Source organism: Mollisia scopiformis (assembly GCF_001500285.1).
Source record: "Mollisia scopiformis unplaced genomic scaffold LY89scaffold_24, whole genome shotgun sequence".
NCBI lineage: Eukaryota > Fungi > Ascomycota > Leotiomycetes > Helotiales > Mollisiaceae > Mollisia > Mollisia scopiformis.
In genome coordinates, this window is record NW_017263604.1 from 366,414 (window position 1) to 386,204 (window position 19,791).

A 19,791-nucleotide genomic window follows, 5' to 3' on the forward strand; every position below is an offset into this window, starting at 1 on the left:
TTCCTCAGGAATGGATCAATGGGCTTATTGAGCAGCAGGACTTCTGGGTACACGACTTAATTAAGCGATGTGGCTGGTCTACAGCTAATTAATTAATAAAATTCATGATTCTGATGCCCTGAACGCACGGACTTTTGTCCCCATGTTCGTAAGGAAAAAGATTATAATGCATTCTAAAAGCCGCAAATGATATACGCGCAACGAATTCATGCAAAATAAGCTCTCTAGCGACCTAGTTCACAACTCCCGATCCAAAATCGAATCCCCAAATTTCTCCCTCTGCTCTGTCAACAACACTTCAAACTCCTTCACCCACGCCAACTTCCCCTTCTGCTCCCCAAAAGCACCAACATGGTACTCCCAGCATCCATCCTCTAACATCCTCTCCTTATTCTCCTTGCAAACCTTCGCTTCTGTAACGGGCATCTTCGGCCAAACGCCCACCTTGGCACCCATCCCCTCATCGAGGAAATTGTCTGTGACAAGTTGAGCCACTTTCCTCCGAACGGGATCAAAGTCCTCTCCTTTCTTCAGAAAGATGGCAAGCAGTAACTCCATGCCCGAATTCTCGAGGAATTGGGTACGAAAGCTCTCATCGTGGAGAAGACCGCTTATTGCCCCAACTTTAGCTTTCAGAGCCCCGGCGTCTTTTTCTCGACCAAGTCTAGTACGAAGCGTTGTTACGAAATTGGGCTTCTCGCCTTTTTTCGCTTCCGAACAGATTGGGTGGAAGACCATTCTTCCCCATTTCACGATTTCTTTCAATGCAGTGGGATTGTTTTGTACTGAGCTGGCGAGGATCGAGGCAGCTTTATGCTCTCGTCCTGCTTTTCCTGCTGGAATCTTCTCGGACCCACTTCCTAAGGTGAGACAGATCAATTTCTCGACAATGGGACCGTCTTTGGCGATTTCGAGACCGTAGTAGATGTCGTGTGAGAGTTCCATAAGATCATCGAGCGCGGTGTCAAAGGCTCGTGCGTCCATTTTAACGGCTAACATTGCTTTTTGGAATGTACCCATCTCGGTTCCGTCTGCGGAAGGTGGAGGAGGGAGAATTTTGCCTGCTGTGTCGAAGGTTGGAGGGTTGATGGGGACTTGGTCTCGGAGGGCGGGTTTGGTATCTTCTTCGGCTACTGGTTGGTCGACAACTACAATCGATTGTTCAACAGGGAGATCTGATAGTGCTGCTTCGACAGCAGCGGCTTCTTCTCCTTCCATTGGGATGTTGCGTCGGGCTTCTTTCGTGCCCGCATATATGTCCATCCGTACGTGGAGACCAGCTGGAAGATCTTGTCCTTCGCGGATGGCTTGGAAATCTTTCGTTGGTTGGAAAACTCGAGGATAGCAGTCTGCTACATCTGTTGGGGAACAGATAAGATCATGATCTGCTAGTGGTGAAGGCGCAACTGGTGCAGACATGGCTTGAGCGACCAGAGGCAATGTTAACCATGCCAGGCCCAATAAGCCTTGAACCGATATCCGAACCATCGTGTATGGATGTATAGTTGTATGTGCTTGTCTGGCAAGAGTATGTCCTTTATAAGTCGATCGAATGACCACGTCGCCTTCAATCTGTCACAATAGAAAGGACACGATTGACTTTGCGCTTCAGTCTCCGTAGGAGCCTTCGTTGCCTCTCCGCGGTCTCGAGCTTCTTCACTGCTTTATTGAAAGCCTCAATTTCCAGTGGCTGGCTTTTCCCCTCAGCCTGTCTCTTCCTCTCCACCTTCCAGCTTTCATAGATCTCTGGACAGCGTATAAAGAGTGATTCTCCTTCCCAACTTGATCTCAGCACTGGACAATCCCGCCACTTGACCAAAAACCAGGTAAATCCGTTCTTCGAAGTGGTTTGCGCCAGTACCTTCTCTGGAGGATGATCTTGTCCGTCGTCGGTCTCTAAAGATGCAAGAGATTCGGTGTCGTCTTCGAGATCGTCTTCACTATCGTCGATAGCCCAAGAGAGGATGTCTTCACTATCGTCGATAGTCCCAGAGAGGATGTCTTCTCTATCACTAGAAGCGAAAGAGAGGATGTCTTCTATATTACTAGAAGCCATTTTTTGAGGACAAGTGTCCGGTCCCGTCCATCTTGAAATTTGGTCGATGACAAGCTGAGCTGTTATTCGTTTCTGGACTAGGGTTTATTTCTGCCGGTAGTCACCGTCTTGGCTGACTAAGCTAGAGTGCGAACGAGGTCCGCTTTCGAACATCACAGCTTTGGATAAGATGAGTTGAAGGAGCAATTGAGTAACAACAAAATGTTCCAGCTACGGAGAAAGGCTGTTCAAAGCGTGGCACGAGCCCCTGCTTCGATATCCAGAGTCACGAAACGGTATTCGACAGGTCAACATGGAAAGACGGGGGATGAGGTACATCATTTCGCGGGATCGAGTACGGAGCATGACCACCATCACGCTGGACCAAAGGCGGAATCTCTAGGCGTGAGTTCTTCCGATTCTTTGAAATCTTGCTCTGGAAGCTGACGAGATACAGAATGCCTTCTACTTCGTCCTTGCAGCTATCCCCGTCACCCTATGCGTCTACACATTCTCTCGACCATCCTCGGATGGAACACTCCCAGGCCTTTCAAAGATCATCGACAGCTACTCATACTACAAGGAGCGATGGGTGGCACGAAACACCTTGCATACTGCTGCTATTGAACAAGCTGCCTTTGATCGGAATCTGTTCCAGAGCTCACAGGGAAGCAAGCATGTTAACTTGAGGTTTCCTGAGTATGTTCCCTCTCTTTTATTCAACGCTTGGGTCTAGGAGATATAGAGCTGATGTGATGTATAGAATCTTCAACACAGGAGCACCACACAACGTTTCGGCGGGCCAGGGACCGAGGAATATGGATCAATTGGTGGCACATTACGAAAAGCTGAACTCGGATGAGGAAGAGAGGAAGGGTAGGGCGTTGGCTGAGAAGGCATCATAACGGACCAGTGGAAGAAGAGATGAATACCCGTACATATGAGATCTTCTACTTCTGCTATGCATCTGTCGTTTTGTGGTATGATGTGGACTGTATGTTTTTTGTTGACTCTCGATTCGGTGACTTTAAATCTTTTACATCGCTCAAGCGGGCGTACTTGGAGCAAACATGCGTCGTTTGCTTTTACTGCTTATGACTATCGCCGAATTGCCTCGTACGAATTTTATGTTGCCAGTACACTTCTATGCTACTTCCAAGAATCTGCTGTAGCATTCTGAGGCAGAGAATTCGGCATTTGGTGTCTTTCCCAAAGCAAAATTAACCTGCTGCCAGACCCTTCACTTAGACTTTGTTGTGAATAGAGCACTTGAAAGAGCAGTGACTCGGCTTATCTCCCTGATAACATCAATGCCAACTTCTGTTGCACATCGAAAATCTTAGGTGCTTGACTGCTTTGTGACTCAAAGCCAAACTTGCAAATGAAAATGAAAAACAATATACACAGTCCATTATCTTATTAGACATGAGCTCCACCAATATGATCGCCTGATTATGATACCCCATGCTGGAGAAAAATCAATCCTGTCTGCCATAAATGCAAGCGATATATTCCTCTTAGCTTCCCATAAAAAGTCGCCGCTAAGCTAGCTACCTCTATAGATTTTAATAAGCGAATCTTATTCCAAGAACCACAAGATGGTGTAATGGTTCGGGTCCGTGATGACCTCCTAAACTAATGGGCTCTGGTAGCTCCCAAGAAACTCCTTCCCACAAAAAACCTATTAAATTAGGTTTCTCTAAATAGATAGAGACCCATTAAGTTGGGTTTCTCTTGATAGAGTTTTTGCCGGTTTAGTTTTCGTTTTCTATTTTTGTCCTTTTTTTTTTTGTCAATGTCCCTGGGCTTCAAAGAGATTTCCCAACTTCCAAATTCTGGAGTCCAGTTGGAATCCCGCATGACCTTATTACAGACCACCCTTTCGATTTGTAATGAATGCCTATTCATGGTAGATGCAAGAATGGCAACGTGGAGGCTTTTTGCAAGAGTAAGGGAGTAAGGAGGAGTAAGGTGATGGAGATATTGGAAATGTACAAATATACGAGAAGATCAGAAGATTGTGAACTAGTTTCCAATCAGTTCACGAACGAAATGTCTTCTTAGAGATGAAAGCATGATATGGTTGAAAAGCTGTGACGTGTTGAAGAGAGCGGGACTTGAAGGAACTGCTTTGTGATCAAGGAACAAAGGAGAATCAAGGATTCATTTATCTACCATCAAATCAAGTCTTTGTCAAGTTTAGAATAATTCCCAAATTTTTAAAAGTCTTAAGACTAGCGCTCACTCTGGGGGGATGGCAAGTATTGGTGCTAATATCATTGCTCACTGAAACACTATTCACAACTGGCGTTGCAGCCTGAAGGAAATATACGCCTTCAATGCTGGTGACCATTTGACGCCTTGACCCGCTAACAGACAATGCCTATCCCCCAGCCCCATCTCGCAAAATGCAAGCAACCACCAAGAGCAAAATGCCCATATTCAGTCTCTCGTCTAGTCCATTGACCAAATTATCATTATTGATTGCTGGTGTCAGCGTCTTGACTTGGCCATAGCAGCCAGTCGTCTTCGTTTCTCTTCTTTCTCTCGCTTCAACCTGTTCTCCTCGGCAAGAGCTTCGGCATCCTCACGTCGAGCAATTCGACTAGCGAGTTGCTCTTCTTCATCCACTTCGAATGCAGCAGCTTCCATATCAGAAGACACATCAGAGTCATATTCTCTCTCCTCTTCTTCCTCATCCTCTTCCTCTTCGCTAACGTAGGCATAACGTGCAGACGAGCCATGCCTGTCATCACGATATCGACCTCTATCAGACCCTCTATCATAGCGTGAAGACGATGCTGATGCTGAAGATCTAGCGGGACCCTTTGCACCTCCTGGCTTTGGACGAGCCGTTCCAGCATACCCAGTCGTTGCAGTAGCTGCCTTCTTAATCTTCTTCTCCGGCTCAGGTGGGGCCTTTTTACCACTTTCCTTCGCCCCATTACGTCCATCCCGAGCATTAGGAAGAGGTGCCTTGTTGAATTTGCTACCAGGAGCCATATTCTTTGCGATATTCGATGACTTGTGGGCCTTCATCTCCTCTCGCTCCCGTTTACTGGGCATCTTCTCAATCTTCTTGTGCTGGATCTTTCCCACCTGCCCTAAAGTTGACTGCGCAGCTTTCCCTCTAGCCATGATCTCTGCAAATGATCCCTTCTTCGGGGGAGCCTTTGGCGCATCGTTGGCAAGTGGCGGTGTCGGTCGTCCATTTTTGAAGGTCGCTGACGCAGTTGGCTTCTGAGCAGATGAACCCAGCTTAATCTTCGAGAGCGGCCCTTCCACAGACAGAGATCGAGCGTTATTAGGGACAGGCTTGCTGAGAATAGTTGTAGTGGGTTCCGTCCTCTGTACCTTGTTCACTGGTCTGCGCAACTGGTCGTCGGCTTTGCGCTTTGGCGGAAGGAATGTCGAGGCATGTGTAGTTTCGGTGGGACTGGGTTCCCCAGTGATCTGGGCAAGAAGATCTCCAATCTTGATCATTGTGTAAGTATGCTCTTGACTTTCGAGGACAAAGAGAACGTACCGGCATTGTGGCGAGAACGCACAGAATGAACAAACGGCGAAGGGGCAATCAACAATCCTAGACGCGAATCGCGTGGTTTGCTGGTGAGGGTGGGCTCATAAAAACATCTCAGCAGAGGTGTTCTCGTGAGCAAGTATGCAAGTTGTAGCCGGATTAGTCGTACTGCGCCTCTAGGTGTCGTGTGTGGTATTTATTTTTGGGAGTTCGCGAGAAGGAACAACTTGGAAGTTGTTATCGGAGGCACGTGAGCTTTCAGCCTCATTTTATCCCGGTCTAGAATTCACTTCTTGGCAGCTAAGTCCTCAAGAAATAAGAAAGCAGCTTGAAAACATGCACCCAAACAATGCCTAGATAATGGATGCATCATCACGTTCTTCAAAAATAGACTCTTGGTAAGAAAATCGAGTGTCATGGTTCTTTTCGTCTGGGACATTTCCATTGCGGGGTAAGTAGGAGAGAGATTCATATCTGATGGCGACTGTAGCCAAAGTATAACCGAATTCATTGTCAAATTTGAAGATGGTGACTTCTGATAAGCATATGTTGACTGGTATTTAACTTGGAACATCAGCTCACCAAGTCAACAATCTACGGGCCACAAAAGTTCTGCTGTTCGTTGCAGATATGCTTGAAATTTCCAACGGGCACCATTATAATTTGGATAAGAAGGCGAATAGCTTGGATGTCAGCTCCGGAGGCCAGGTTTTATTGGGCATTGCTCGTAATAAACGCTTTTCAACGCCGGTGCCATCGCCCCATAATCCCATACCATACCATCCCATCATCTTCGATTTGCATCAGTCCATTTATGACGAACCTCAAATGCCAATCCGTGCAACGTTCATGCCGTTCGTTATGTCAAGCACGTCCATCTGCTTTGCGGAACCTCTGGAAATTACGATCGCTCTAAAGGGATCCAGGTCAAGCCCAGTGTCTAGATTTCCTGTTGATCGTTGTGCGAATCATTTGGCTTTTCCTCCTGAATTGGCAGCTTCTCTCCTGGTTGCTATCATGACTCATTAGCATCTGCTGTAGAAAAATGGCAATCTGTAACTCACCATCTTCCAAGAGTGCTGTGTCTACCGCATTGCCAGGCAAGTGAACATATCTCACGACGCTGCCTCTAATGAAGACGTTCTTGACCGAGGACTACCGCATTCCATGTTAGCATATATGCATAGATATTCCTTCCAAGCTCCAACCAACCAGATGTGGGTATTTTAGTTCGTCGACCACGGAGATTTGATCCAATTTGATGTTCTACAACTAGAATCAGTTTCGCTGCAGAACCCAGGCCCAGACAATTCATACAAGGTATTGGTCGACGCTCTTCAATGTGCCCCGAAGTAAGATGTCGTTCTTTAATTCGACCGTAACCTTGGATCCATTAGCTATGCGCGCCTCGTCTTTATCCATTCATATGCACCTCTTGGTCAACCAAAGTCTTGAAGAAGCTGTTTGAGAGACGAATGTTAGCATTCGAGTACTTTTTGTGTGTCGCATAACATGCGGACAAAGATCACATACCTGAAGAACAGCATCTTGGAAGTTTCGAGTCGTGGAAGTAGTGTTTGTTTCTGGTTGTGTAATGCTAAGGTGTATTGCAAAGATCGCCAACCTTAGGCATCAACAACTTTCTGCCTTGAGTCCGAACCTGTGGATTTTCCGTACACCTTCACCTCTCACGGCAATACAACGGATCGAGGAGAGCCGTCCGCCAAGCGCAAGTGTCAGTGAGAGACAATGACTTTCTTTTCGAATTCATATCCTGTCGTATACGGACATAGCCGACGACGTTTTCATGTTGTCCGACACGGAACTGTGCACTACATTGCAGCCGTAGAGTGACAGACACCCAATGACCTTGAACGGTCCAGATGCAGAATAAACTTATGGGCTTTTGGATTGTAGGCGTGGTGTTACCAGTCTGGTCCAAGTGGATGCATGCATTCGAATCAGCCTGCGCATCCTAATCGTCTTCAAGCCATGTCTGGAGATTTGGAGGTGGGGTGTACCAAATACGTCAATGAGCACTTCTGGTACTCTTCCAGTTCTCTTGCTCAACTGTAAGCTAAGTCCAGCTGATCCATGCGATTGTCAGGTCGATAGAAGCCCCTCCTCTAGTATGGCACAGCTGCCAAAAAGAGCCTGACATCTGTGAGATTCCTTATTACAATCTCTGCTTCTAATGTGACGTCTTTCACAGTCACAACTCTCAGATGACTGGGAGAGCAACAGAAAGTTAGAAAGTTACTATGAAAATTCACATCGTGTTATGATCAGCCCGGTCTAGATGAGGAATGCCGCAGGTTGAGAGAGTGCTGTGCGGGCAGCATCCGAGACTTGCATAAGGATACCTCCTTTCCTTGCAAAAGTTCGAGAAGGCTCTCATTCTGCTCTGCACGAGAGGCAATATGATACTTGAATTTCTGAATCCAGTTAGAGTGCACGTCTAGAATGTGTCGACGTGCATCTGACTATGCCGAGCCGTCTGAGTCTCGACCAATACAGCGTTAGGATTCGTTGCATAGCCCTAGCTTGCCGGAAAACGCAACATGACTAGTGTGAACCCCTGCTTCACTGGATCTGTCTCCCGCTGCAAAACATTTATGATCGCTCATAGAGTATCTGGAAGCGAGCTTGCACAAGTACGATGCAAATACCTTGCCTTGCTTGTGTTTCTACCGTCTCTGCTCAAGCTGATATGATAAATTATCGGAATGTATATATCCGTGTCGTGGATTTTAAAAGGCATGTATTTCAGCCCTGATTGGTACCCAGTCTATCAGGAGAAGGAGCAGGTCTTCTTTCTTTGATCACCTTGTTCCGACTTGCTTTTGATATAGTCCTGTATCTGCTATTTTCAGCCCTCAGCATCGGGCTCGTATACGTACTGGAGAGAGCGTTGGTATAAAACCATGGCTCGTGGAAGCCGATAACGTTGAGAGCGGATACTGGCTAACAATCAGCCTCCATGCACAAGAGTAAATGCGTATATTAAATCTAGATTCAAGATCTTACAAGGTGGCCGCCGGAAGGACTCCGTACAAGCCTTCAACAAATGAAAGGATCATGTTCGCCAATTACACAACAAGGATCTGGGGTCCGCATTCTGCACGTCTCCCGCAGGGTCGAATCGAGAACCTCGTGCGTCAGGGATTATTCTTGCCATTGCACAGGAGCACAGATTCATCTGATTTTCCTCACTCTCTAATGTCTCACAGATCAGTAGCCTGGCTGCACCTTCGAGGCGCAGATGATCTAAGTGGGCAGCTGCTTCTATTCTCGCTCTCTTCAATACCGCCTTCACATGTTCGGTCTCATGCAAGTAGGCGAGCCGTTATGTGGCAAGGCAAGGACTTTTCCCAAATACATATCTCGTTCCAGCTACTTTTGTCTTGATTTCATTGTGTACATTGGGATACCTGAATTGATTAACTATCGTATTTATTTTACTACCAAGTGAACGGTATAGGTAGTCTCAACTGAACACTGGGTCTATTTATAATATCAATTTTTCTTGAGCGTTCTCTTCATGGCCGCTGCAGACGTAGAGGTATCTCCGCCAAAGGCACCTGGTTTGCCTGACTATCTCCTCGACCCAAATGCCACTCTGAAAGACGACAGCGCCAAATGGAGGTATGGCCGAGCACCAGACTACACCAACACACGAAAGGTGTACGAAGCGAGTAAGTTTGATCCCAAAAATTGCTCCAGATGAAATTCTCCATGCGCATTCATTTACATTTCCTCAAATTACCCCCCTTTCACGAACTGTGCTGTCTGACATTTAATAGCCAAGACCAAAAGCCATGAAGCAGCCAGTCTGCCAAACTTAGTGGAGAACCTGGTCAAGAATTGGGAGGTAGAGGCATCTTTCAAACCGGAAATTGATGACTGGCGAACAATTGACCGACCAAACTACACATTTTCCATCAACGGCGGACCACCTCAATCAGCGGAGCACATGCTCAAAGTGGGCACATACAATGCTATCATCACACCGAATGATTACTACGATCCAACAAAGTCAGACTTTGCATCGAGCCACAAGACCTTCAAGCGTATGATGCCGACTTTTGCTTGGGAGGTATTGGAAGTGTACAGTGGACCACCTACTGTTGCTTTCAAGTGGCGACATTGGGGAGTAATGAAGAATGACTATGTTGGATATAATGAGTGAGTCATGTCCCTCCGATTTTCTGCACGCCCTAAAATTCCACAGCAAGGGAGAGAAAGTTACTGTTAAGGCTCACGACGGGCCAATCGATATCCAAGGCATTACCATCGCCAAAGTCGACGATAAAGTCCGCCTTCAAGCTGTTGAGACGTGGTTTGATCCTTTGGAAATGTTCCGCCAGATCTCACCCTCCGGGGAAGTGACCAGGACGATCCATGTTCCCAAGCCTGGCGAGGACATTACAACACAGCTTCACGGTGAAGGATATGATGCAGAAAGCGGAACTCCAACCGACGAACCGGAAAGCACGCCTCTTGAAGCCAAAAAGGATTTCGAAAAGGTGTTCCCGTCGCCCGAGATGACACATGAAGCTGCTGTAACTGGGCCTGTCGTTCCTGTGGTTGAAAAATCCGGAGCGAAGGCCCATGAATCGGTACCTGAAGAGACCCCTACCTCAGAGGAGACGGCCTCGGCTGTTCACACTGAGATGGCTTCCTCAACTCCAGCTTCTTGCCCTTTCCTTGCGCCTTCAGCACCAAGCTGAACAGAAACAAGAATGTGCCTCCTCTAGTTGATATTGGAGATTAATGCATGGTGAATTTACGAAACAGGTTACAATGAGACGAGTTGTGGTTGAAAAGCTGAAATACCGCCAAGTACAGAAGATCGTCATGATGAGATTCCTATCATACTCTGCAGCTTTGATATGGCTAATTATTTTTGACGTCTCGAAGTATGACCGTCACTACTCAAATAGCAAATGATCATGTTAAACATTTCTCGTTTTAATTCCCACCTTCCTTTACAACAGTACACATATCGGCAAATGGCCCTTTCGTAGCGTCAATCACACTTTCATGATCACCACCCTTCAACTCTTTTGAATCCACCTCTATTCCATCACCACATCGTTCTTGTGTCCAACAAGCCTCCCAATATCTCTTTCCCTTTGCACCAATCATTATATCCTCTTCACCAAGAATAATCTTGACTTTCAACTTCTTCCCTCCATCTTGCACCTTCTTCGCCCAAAAATCCTTCAGCTTCCCAACTAATTCCTCATAATCTTCACAAGCATCCCAATGACAACCTTCTACAGACTTCATGCACAACCTCGCTTCATCATTCCCTCCTTTCGAGTTCTCCGCAAATGCATACTTGAATATTTTCTTGGACACCTGATCTTTAACCTCTAAGCTCATCCCATAATATTCCAAACATTTCCTCTCCTCTTCGGCCTTCTTCTCCGCTTCAATTGAGCTTTTCTTAAATAGCCCCGAAAACGAGTTCAGTACTCCAGAAGAGCTGGCAAAAGCGGGACTTGCACGTTGAATGATGAACGATGTTACACCATTCCAATGATCCAGCAAGGGATCGGGGAGCTTGGCGGCAGCGGAGAGGAACGAGACTCCTGAGATGGATTGATGGACCCATGGCGAGAAGAAGTGGACTGTTGGGTTGGTAGGCGAGAGGAGATCGGGACGATGCCACAGGAGGTTGAGAGCGTAGGTTGTGCCTGCGCTGTGGGAGGCGAGATGGATGTGTGAGATGTTGAGATGCTTGAGAAGGGCTGGGACGGTCTCTAGGAATGTGGAGATACGTTGTGAGATTGGTACAGGTGTTGAGCCTCCGAATGCAGGTCTTTAGTGGTTGTTAGCTAGAGCTACAGATAATCTGAACAAGACAGAAGAGGTCAATCATGTGCAAATCCGGTTCTATCCAGCGCAAGAATCAATGAATCGCAATGTATCGGTCACTACTAACCTGTCTGTAAATATAATCCTCACTCTCTGTTTCTCGGCAAACAGATTGTACCACATTGCCATATATCTTGTCCCGAACATGCCACCACAGAAAAAGATGGTTGGCACATCTTCTCCAATGTCAGGACCGGCGATTGAGTAAGTAACTTTCAACGCTTCATTTTTGTCTGTTGCTGGTAGTGTAAATATTTGATGCAGTTTTCTAGGAGCAATAGCTTCAATGGCTTGCTCTTCTGCTGCGGAAATGTTTGACATAATCGGTAGAATCTTATTCTGGTCTCAAAACGACACATGTCAAAAATTGATATCTCGAAACATGGCTTGATGATTTTATGTTGTTGAATTCACTAGCCTACGGAGGTACTACTATGGCTGCCTGGTCTTGAATGGTTGACATGCTGGCGGGGCGAATTCCACTTTTTCGCCAATACGAGCCGGCCAATCATGATCCGTCAATTCTTGCTTCTAAGCAATCGTAGCACATGTCACGTGACAACTCCGCCCAACTGTCACAATTCGGCTGATGCTTCAAGGGCTTGTCTTGATTTGACTTCTATATCAAATACATGTGCCTTTCCTCATCTCAAGATACCTCCCTTTGCTTTTCTGTAGACCCAAACGCCTAGACTCCATGCAATGCGACGAGCTGGGACGACGCAAAATTAGACGAGCAAGACACTATGAAAGATTAGATTCTCCTGGGTGACAGGACACAGGAAACTTACCAATTCACGCAGCCGTCATTTTCACAGTTATTTGTGATCTGGGCCCACCGTCCCTACGTAGTATTAGTATCAAGAACGTATTTACAAGCAGACTTGGGCCGGTCTAATGCCAAGCAGATCTCTGGTTTCGGAGCTCTCTTAATCTTCTAAATTAAACTTTGGGAGTGGTTGAATCTTGAACATAAAGCAAACATGACTTACCCAGACTACTTTACCACCAGCAGTAACCAGTCCAAGTTCCGAGACATTGACTTCGATAATGGTACCTGAGAGTTTGAGAGTCAGTCATTTGGTTCTGAGATCATTCAGAAGAGAGGGGATGGTGTAACAAATTGAGGTCAAGTGATGGAACATGAATCTGGACGTCGCGCTAGAAAGGTATTGGTGTTGACCTCTCTTACCTTTTGTGAGGACACCAAGTTGCGTATACATCGGCTACATGGTAAGTCAGTTGACGTCGTCTCAAATAAAGGCCTTGCACACTCACATTCTGGGGGTTCTTTTTGACTGAGATGATCGGCAACTGTACGGTTACACCTAGTTCTGGGTGCGTCACATTTGCCTATTTTGTTGTTAGATATCACGGAAATGTAGTGGAAAGTTGTGCTGTTCGTCTGCAATAGCTATTCCTCATACCTTCTTATAGCGAAGTCCCATAGGTCTAATGAATCGTTCGTATTTGACAGGTCGTCGTGTGAAGTCTAGGGCAAGTTAGTACTGTTGTGTGGGGACGTAAAGAATCTGAATTATGTTGCTGACCTGGTCCCACGAATGTTGGCTTGGTGATCATTCTTTTCCATCCCTTCTTCGCTGTCTTCTTTCCGGTCTTGGAGCACCGTTAGCCATTTGATCATTCCACACAATATATCCAGGGCACAAACCTTCACCACCTTAAACATCTCCTCCTCCGCAATGCCTCGGACCTTTGGCAATGGAACCGAAAATTTGGCCGCCTTCTCATTGCGCTTGTTCTTGATAGCACTCGACAGAGCTTTTGCGTTTGTAGGATTCGATCGATCGAGGAGATATTGAGGCAGAGGCGTGCTTGAAGGTTCTGCTGGTGCAGATGATTTGACGTTTCGCTCTTCATGGGCCTTGATCTGCTTCTTCATCTGTATCTTCTCATGATGTCTCTTCTTCTGGTACAATTTCGCTCGGAGACCCGTAAGCTTTTGCGCATCCTCAGAAGCCTTATGACCTTCTCGAGCCGCCTTCTTTCTTGCTCTCTCTTCGTGGTCGAGGCGGCGACCATGCAGCTTCTTCCACCTTTCCATGTACCTGCATAGCGTCAGAATCAGACCAGGAGAGTGTTTAGGGCAGTTCTTACTCATTTTGAGGCATGATGGGCAATCCTATGGGGTTTGAGAAGCGTTTATAAAATTCGTGGTGGGTTAGAATTTATTTGATAAGATCTTATCGAGAAACTCTTGATCCACTAGTGCACTTTGGGACTAGCTAAATTGCAATTCGAAAGCTTCAACCGTCCGACGACTTGCAAATTCATGATTGAATTGGGCTCGCAGATTTCTCTGCCAAACTCCAAGATGCTCAGCAGGACACTAAAACGGTCCATCTCGGACCATATACCATCCTCGTCACTCCCACCTACGTTCCTATTACCGTGTCGCGCTCGATATTTCAATTCTACCACCCAGCATGTCGAACCTGCTCTCGACTCATCTTCAATTCCTCCAGCTGTAGCTCCAGCAGCATCTGCAAATCCTGCGACACCCACTGCCAGCCCTATTAAGAAGCAGCTCCTCCGATCTGTACCTCTACGACCACCTCCTATTGCAACTCCTCTCACACTCGATGCATCTGTTAAGGAGATGCTGCCACTCCTTGCAGTCCAACCGGAACATTATATAAGCATCCACATCCACGGGAAGCCATATCTTGTCAGAAAAGGAGACAGCGTTCGATTACCTTTCCAAATGCCGGGCGTTGTGCCGGGCGATGTTTTACGGCTGAACCGAGCGTCGAGCCTGGGATCAAGAGACTATACATTGAAGGGAACACCATATCTAGACGAGCGGATCTTTCAATGTAGGGCGACAGTTATTGGCACGGAGGCAGAACCGATGAGGATTAAGGAAAAGACGAAGCGGAGGAACAGGAAGGTCAAGACGGTCAGGAGCAAGCATAAGTTTACGATATTGAAGATTGCCGAATTGAGAGTCAAGAATATCGATGAGCTGAGGGAAGGTTAGTGGCCGATATTGGACTTGGTTAAGATGTCGATGAAATGCGGATGTGGTGAAATCATTGGGATGGAGGAGATGCAAGGCTGTGGTCTGTCGACGATAACCTTCGTCGAGAGACATTGTATATTATTGTACATGATAGAACATGTGAGGAACTGTACCAGCACTGTTGGAGCTCACCAGAACATAGCCTTCAAAATTTCGAGTTGACCTTCTGAATACTCAATCTCTACAGATCCAATCGTCCTTCACGCCTAGTTCCACTACATTCAGTTCTACAACCTATTAATGATCGGAATATACAGACTAGTGTCAGTTCTCAATCTCTCACCGAGCTTTACTATCATCAGATGATTCTGAAGAATGGTAGCACCTACCAAAGGCTAGGAGCCATCGTGTTAATTCCCTGTTAGCTTTGACTGGAACAAAGCTCCTCGAGTCCTCGGCACAAAACTCTAAGAAGTTGTTTTGAAGAACAAAGACAAGCAATTTCTGGGGTCGCATTCCTCTAAAGCATGTCATCTTGTTTTCTGCATGTTTCCATATTTCATGGCATATTACTGTCCAAAGTTAGACGACTGCTAAGCCAAAAGATTTAGATTCAGATTCCTGGATGCGCGAGGAGAGCTGTTCAAACTCTACCAACATCATTGAAGCTTCAATTCGCGCGTGCTCTTCGTCATTCAGCATCATAATCACCCTTTGAAAGGAATATGTTCTTGCTTGCAGCGTATATATACTCTTACGTCCATCACACGAACTAGTTCCTTCATATTTCTCGCAAAGTATATCAAATCTCTCCACTGTCAGCATAAGTACCACATTGGCCATAACGCTTACTCATAGCATTGGTAGTCCCACAACAACTGTATGGAGCAGTTCTTCGAGTCTGAGGGTTTTCTTCCTCAAAGCCAAAAGATATGTATATCTCAAAGAGAAAGTGGCAGGTCAAGACTGGAAAGCGTATCAGGACTGGGTTGGGGGTCTCAATCATTTGATACCGTACTGTCTATCAGGGCGCTTCTTGCTTCAACACGACTCGGGGACGTTTTTTCTAGGTTCCCATTGACACAAAGAGTGCATGCCTACAAAAAGGGCGGCTCAGCCCTACACAGCCTCGCTTAAAAAGGGGCATCGTCATCTTCAACCGGCATGACTCACCTGCATCGCCGCGAATTTAGTTCGACTACTAAAGGAACATTTATACTCCGTAAATTCCCCACAACTTTGATTTCTCAATTCAGAAATAATTGAAATAAAATCAATCAGTCACAAGATGGCGGGACAATACTCTCAACAACGCAACCCAGGCGTCAGACATTCAAATCCCAAACCACAACCGAAGAAGAAGGCTCCCCGAGTACCAGGCGAAAGTCGCTTTCGAAATGAAGGTGAACCAGGTTACTGGTATTGGTTTGCCTGGAATTAAAGACGAAAATTGAAATTCCCGACCGCAGATCTGTCCCACAACTTCATCGGCAAAGCATACGAGAACATGCCGGCTAGAATGTATAGACACAACCTGACCGCAACTGAGACTTATAAAACTAGCGGTGTGTGGTGGAGGACTGCTCGTCAATTGGTGAGGCCTGAAACGTATGTGCATAACACGGGTCTGAGATGAAAGATTGCTGATTATGTAGCAGTCATCCAGAGGAGATTGTTGTGAAGAAACACGTCTCTAAGAGCTTGGCATTGGGTGCTGCGCCTACGAAGAAATCGAAGGGTCGATGTGGGAGATCATTTCGGCAAGATAATCGAACTTCTGAGCGAGCTATGAATGCATCTCCGTGTACTAAGGCAAGTGGAGAGCACGTTAGCGATGAGGATCGACGACAAGCCCAAGATACACGGTTGAGACCCGAAGACAACTTGACTCCTTGTAAATCGACATCAGCACAAACCTGCGAACAACAGACATCAGTACAAGAGGACAACGATTGGGTTGATATAGAGAGCGAGAATGAGCAGAAATCCCCAAATACGGATCAGTCTGCAACGAACGAGGATGGATTTGTTCTAGTATGAAGAGGAGAAACAATATTCTTGAAAGACTGTTCATCAAAGCGAAGCTAAGAAGGCCCAAGGAATAGGTCAAAAAACTTGAGTCGGATCTTAATCCAGCGAGCATGATGTCCAAAACTCCGATCGAGATTAACGGTCCAGAAACAGAAACAGAACTTCTGAGCAATATAAGGTACCTCTTGACATATTATAGAGACCCTGTTGAGAAGAGGATCTTACATATCCGCCTGGCGCCGGACAGTCACTCCATCTTGGATCCAAGATGGAGGCATATGATAGTCAAATAATCAGATCCAGGGACTATTTGAAGTTTGTTATTCAGCGTGTTTGTTTCGAGATGTAGGCATATCACGTGAAAGTCACGCTTCAATTTTTGACTCGTTCTTTTCCAGATATTCATAATGTAAGATCGATCACCATTGGCAATTATCGACTTCGTTGACAGAAGCAAGTTGACTTTATCTTTAAAACCTCAATATCTTGTTCACGTGGTTGTGTTTTTCAGCTGGGTGCCCATTGCGGCTAAGCGTGAAGATTCCAGGTTGGGCTGAGTCGAATCTCGGGCCTCCCAAGACTCCCCATTCTTGAGCAAACGCAGGTCGTCGGACCTCATCTTGATTTTGCACAGCCATTTTATTCAATATTCGACAGCTAAATGCTCTGTCACATTTTTCCAAAGTTGAGAACTGAAAAGGGAGCAGGTAGCATCTATCAGGACGACAGGCAGTTGTCGCCTTGGATGCACTGCCCGTTCCCCTCGTCTTGTATTTTTTTATGGTTATCCTGAGTCTGAACTGTTCTCGGTAAAATGTCACGCGCTTGCATGTGGTGGCTCAAAATGTCTCATGCAGCCCTTTGCAGTCTAGTACACTGCCACAGGGCGTTCTGAGATATTGGCGTTTCTCAGTACCAAGTCTTATTGGCGCATCCTTCATCCTCACTCTATCTGATTTGTTCCATAGCAAACTGGGCGCCGAGGACATGGCGTACAATGTCCCAGAACGGCACGAGTCTCAGCCGTACCACGTAACCTTAACGGTAGTGGGAGATGGAGAGTACAACATACCCTCGGTGCCGCTGCGAGGCTGGAAATATTTCACTTTCTTGTCCGAATCTTCCCCACTGATATCACTCTGTCGCGTCAACTTTTCCAGAGATGGTGCAACCCCGTGGTTATGACGATGGGTTGGAGATGGCCCCTTACCAGGGCATGGAGGTAAATGTCGACGACTATCAGGGAATGGAAGTTCACCAATACCCAGGCGCGATAGACGATGGTTCTGAGAAGCACGCATTTCATGAGAACGTGAACATCTATGATGAAGATCCTAATTCACGACTGCGACGAGATCTCAAAACTAGACAAATTGCTATGATTGCTCTTGGGGGTGCTTTGGGGACAGGCCTGCTTATCCAGACGTGAGATATTATCAGTACGATATGTGAATTGTTGGCTTACTGTGATAGTGGACCGACTTTGGCCAGTTCAGGCCCTGCCTCAATGCTAATAGGTTATGCTTTGGTGGGCGTCTTATGCTTTGCGGTTATGAGTGCGATGGTATGCAAGAGTCCACATATACGAAATAACAGAGTTACTTATAGAGAGTAGGGAGAGATGGCTGCTTGGCTTCCAATACCTTCGGGATTTACGGGATTTGCGCATAGATTTGTTGATCCAGCCCTTGGTTTCGCTCTTGGTGAGCATCATTCCAGAATACTTGAACCAAAATGCTGATGCGTGAAGGATGGAATTATTGGTTTAAAGTCAGTCTACTTTCACAAATGACTGATTGTATGCTAACACTTGTCAGTATATCATTACGACTCCGAATAACCTCATAGCAGCGACCCTGGTAATCGGATACTGGTTTGATAAAGCGGGATACGACGGCCCAGGATCTAAACCTGCCATATACATTACAATCCTTCTCGCAACAATCATCGCTATCAATTACTTCGGCGTACGGTTCTTTGGAGAGTTTGAGTTCTGGCTGTCTAGCGCCAAGGTTCTCATCATGATTGCACTTGTCATTTTCTGCCTTGTTCTTGCCGCAGGAGGCGGGCCGGATCATCAAGCAACTGGCTTCAAGTACTGGAAAGATCCCGGAGCATTCAAGGCTTATAAAGCAGGTAAGCTTATTTAACTAGTCTTTAGACTCTCTCTCTCTGACAATTCGATTCAGCGGGTAGTGGCGGAAAATTTCTCGGATTCTGGAATGTTTTGACGAACGCTGTCTTCTCCTTTCTTGGTGCGGAACTCGTTGGCATCTGTGCAGCTGAAGCTTCGAATCCTCGTAAGGCTATACCTGCAGCAGTAAAACTCACATTCTTCCGCATAGTGTTCTTTTATCTGGTTTTGATATTGTTGCTCGGCATGACAGTTCCGTACGACAGTTCGCTCTTATTGACAGCAAACAGTAAGAGCAACACAACAGTATCTGGAGACGCTAGTCCATTTGTCGTTGCAGCTCAAATTGCTTCTGTCAACGGAATTCCCGGTGTCATTAATGCGTTTCTGCTCGTCTTCACTTTCTCTGCTGCAAACTCAGATCGTAAGTAGTCCCTTAATTTTCCTCTTCGCCTTGGTCGTGGGCGCTCAATCCTTTCGTCCGTTTTTCATATTTCTGTAGACTAGCATGGCACAAACTAAAATGTCAAAGTCTACATCGCAACTCGAACTCTCTACTCCCTCGCTGTCGAAGGCAATGCGCCGAGAATATTTTCACGAACTGACAACAAAGGCATCCCCGTCTACGCCCTAGCACTCTCCAGCGCGTTCTGCCTCATCGCATTCATCAGTACCGACGTCGGTTCATTCAAGACCTTTCAATACTTCGTCACCCTCGTCACTGTCTTTGGCATACTGACCTGGATATCAATTCTTGTCACACATATCTATTTTGTCCGAGCTCGTAAAGCACAGGATATTCCCGATTCAGCTTTGACGTTCGTGTCTCCGTTCGGAGCCCTCGGGTCGAAGATCGCACTCGTATTCGCCTGCACTATTACGCTGTTCAACGGCTGGGCTACTTTCGTGCACGATCCTTCAACAGGCTTGTTCGATTGGAGAACGTTCATTGTCAGCTACCTTCCGATACCTCTCTATATCATCATGATATTTGGGTATAAAGTCGTCATGAAATCCAACACAGTATCACCAGAGGAGGCAGATCTTCATGGCGGGAAAGCAAAGATTGATGCTGATGAGGCAGAGTTCTTGGCCGAAGAGATGAGGAAAAAGGGATGGGTGCTGGAAAGCGGGTACCAACGGCTGTATAGAGTCACGCTTGGGAACTTCTTCTGAGATCGAGCCATCCTGTATTCTATTATTTT

At 46.3% G+C, this 19,791-nt stretch overlaps 11 protein-coding genes across 11 annotated transcripts; 5 read left to right on the forward strand and 6 right to left on the reverse strand.

The window, feature by feature from the left end:
- Positions 1–237: 237 nt before the first annotated feature.
- Positions 238–1,263, reverse strand: LY89DRAFT_700408 (putative nucleotide exchange factor SIL1; the record flags this gene model as incomplete). Its single annotated transcript, XM_018217119.1, has 1 exon — positions 238–1,263. One exon carries the CDS (start codon positions 1,261–1,263, stop codon positions 238–240), a length of 1,026 nt encoding a protein of 341 aa, XP_018065481.1.
- Positions 1,264–1,567: 304 nt separating this feature from the next.
- Positions 1,568–2,118, reverse strand: LY89DRAFT_758900 (uncharacterized protein; the record flags this gene model as incomplete). Its single annotated transcript, XM_018221446.1, has 1 exon — positions 1,568–2,118. The coding sequence occupies exon 1, from the start codon at positions 2,054–2,056 to the stop codon at positions 1,568–1,570; it is 489 nt and encodes a 162-aa protein (XP_018065482.1). The 5' UTR covers positions 2,057–2,118.
- A 136-nt stretch (positions 2,119–2,254) lies between these two features.
- Positions 2,255–3,149, forward strand: LY89DRAFT_689055 (NADH-ubiquinone oxidoreductase 17.8 kDa subunit; the record flags this gene model as incomplete). Its single annotated transcript, XM_018215833.1, has 3 exons — positions 2,255–2,440; positions 2,493–2,734; positions 2,799–3,149. The coding sequence occupies 3 exons, from the start codon at positions 2,258–2,260 to the stop codon at positions 2,938–2,940; spliced, it is 567 nt and encodes a 188-aa protein (XP_018065483.1). The 3' UTR covers positions 2,941–3,149.
- A 1,078-nt stretch (positions 3,150–4,227) lies between these two features.
- On the reverse strand, positions 4,228–5,751 carry LY89DRAFT_689056 (uncharacterized protein). The gene is made up of 2 exons (XM_018215834.1): positions 5,562–5,751; positions 4,228–5,509 (listed from the first exon to the last, which is right to left on the reverse strand). The coding sequence occupies exons 1-2, from the start codon at positions 5,565–5,567 to the stop codon at positions 4,529–4,531; spliced, it is 987 nt and encodes a 328-aa protein (XP_018065484.1). The 5' UTR covers positions 5,568–5,751; the 3' UTR covers positions 4,228–4,528.
- A 772-nt stretch (positions 5,752–6,523) lies between these two features.
- On the reverse strand, positions 6,524–7,102 carry LY89DRAFT_739337 (small nuclear ribonucleoprotein LSM2; the record flags this gene model as incomplete). The annotated part of the gene is made up of 6 exons (XM_018220455.1): positions 6,524–6,567; positions 6,620–6,710; positions 6,768–6,821; positions 6,873–6,938; positions 6,988–7,015; positions 7,089–7,102. 6 exons carry the CDS (start codon positions 7,100–7,102, stop codon positions 6,524–6,526), a joined length of 297 nt encoding a protein of 98 aa, XP_018065485.1.
- Positions 7,103–8,803: 1,701 nt separating this feature from the next.
- On the forward strand, positions 8,804–10,285 carry LY89DRAFT_654837 (uncharacterized protein; the record flags this gene model as incomplete). The annotated part of the gene is made up of 3 exons (XM_018212316.1): positions 8,804–9,250; positions 9,359–9,740; positions 9,787–10,285. The coding sequence occupies exons 1-3, from the start codon at positions 9,097–9,099 to the stop codon at positions 10,283–10,285; spliced, it is 1,035 nt and encodes a 344-aa protein (XP_018065486.1). The 5' UTR covers positions 8,804–9,096.
- A 101-nt stretch (positions 10,286–10,386) lies between these two features.
- On the reverse strand, positions 10,387–11,853 carry LY89DRAFT_689058 (alpha/beta-hydrolase). The gene is made up of 2 exons (XM_018215835.1): positions 11,506–11,853; positions 10,387–11,382 (listed from the first exon to the last, which is right to left on the reverse strand). The coding sequence occupies exons 1-2, from the start codon at positions 11,757–11,759 to the stop codon at positions 10,527–10,529; spliced, it is 1,110 nt and encodes a 369-aa protein (XP_018065487.1). The 5' UTR covers positions 11,760–11,853; the 3' UTR covers positions 10,387–10,526.
- A 331-nt stretch (positions 11,854–12,184) lies between these two features.
- On the reverse strand, positions 12,185–13,612 carry LY89DRAFT_689059 (TGF beta-inducible nuclear protein-like protein 1). Its single transcript, XM_018215836.1, has 7 exons — positions 13,557–13,612; positions 13,111–13,507; positions 12,989–13,055; positions 12,866–12,930; positions 12,717–12,791; positions 12,631–12,664; positions 12,185–12,495 (listed from the first exon to the last, which is right to left on the reverse strand). The coding sequence occupies exons 1-7, from the start codon at positions 13,568–13,570 to the stop codon at positions 12,368–12,370; spliced, it is 780 nt and encodes a 259-aa protein (XP_018065488.1). The 5' UTR covers positions 13,571–13,612; the 3' UTR covers positions 12,185–12,367.
- A 109-nt stretch (positions 13,613–13,721) lies between these two features.
- On the forward strand, positions 13,722–14,666 carry LY89DRAFT_689060 (uncharacterized protein). Its single transcript, XM_018215837.1, has one exon. It carries the CDS (start codon positions 13,732–13,734, stop codon positions 14,437–14,439), a length of 708 nt encoding a protein of 235 aa, XP_018065489.1. The 5' UTR covers positions 13,722–13,731; the 3' UTR covers positions 14,440–14,666.
- Positions 14,667–15,709: 1,043 nt separating this feature from the next.
- LY89DRAFT_722988 (uncharacterized protein) lies at positions 15,710–16,802 on the forward strand (the record flags this gene model as incomplete). Its single annotated transcript, XM_018218778.1, has 3 exons — positions 15,710–15,824; positions 15,891–16,029; positions 16,080–16,802. The coding sequence occupies 3 exons, from the start codon at positions 15,710–15,712 to the stop codon at positions 16,459–16,461; spliced, it is 636 nt and encodes a 211-aa protein (XP_018065490.1). The 3' UTR covers positions 16,462–16,802.
- Positions 16,803–17,306: 504 nt separating this feature from the next.
- On the forward strand, positions 17,307–19,762 carry LY89DRAFT_758930 (uncharacterized protein; the record flags this gene model as incomplete). Its single annotated transcript, XM_018221447.1, has 7 exons — positions 17,307–17,877; positions 17,926–18,016; positions 18,068–18,155; positions 18,203–18,222; positions 18,270–18,588; positions 18,642–19,010; positions 19,119–19,762. The coding sequence occupies exons 1-7, from the start codon at positions 17,615–17,617 to the stop codon at positions 19,760–19,762; spliced, it is 1,794 nt and encodes a 597-aa protein (XP_018065491.1). The 5' UTR covers positions 17,307–17,614.
- Positions 19,763–19,791: the final 29 nt, after the last annotated feature.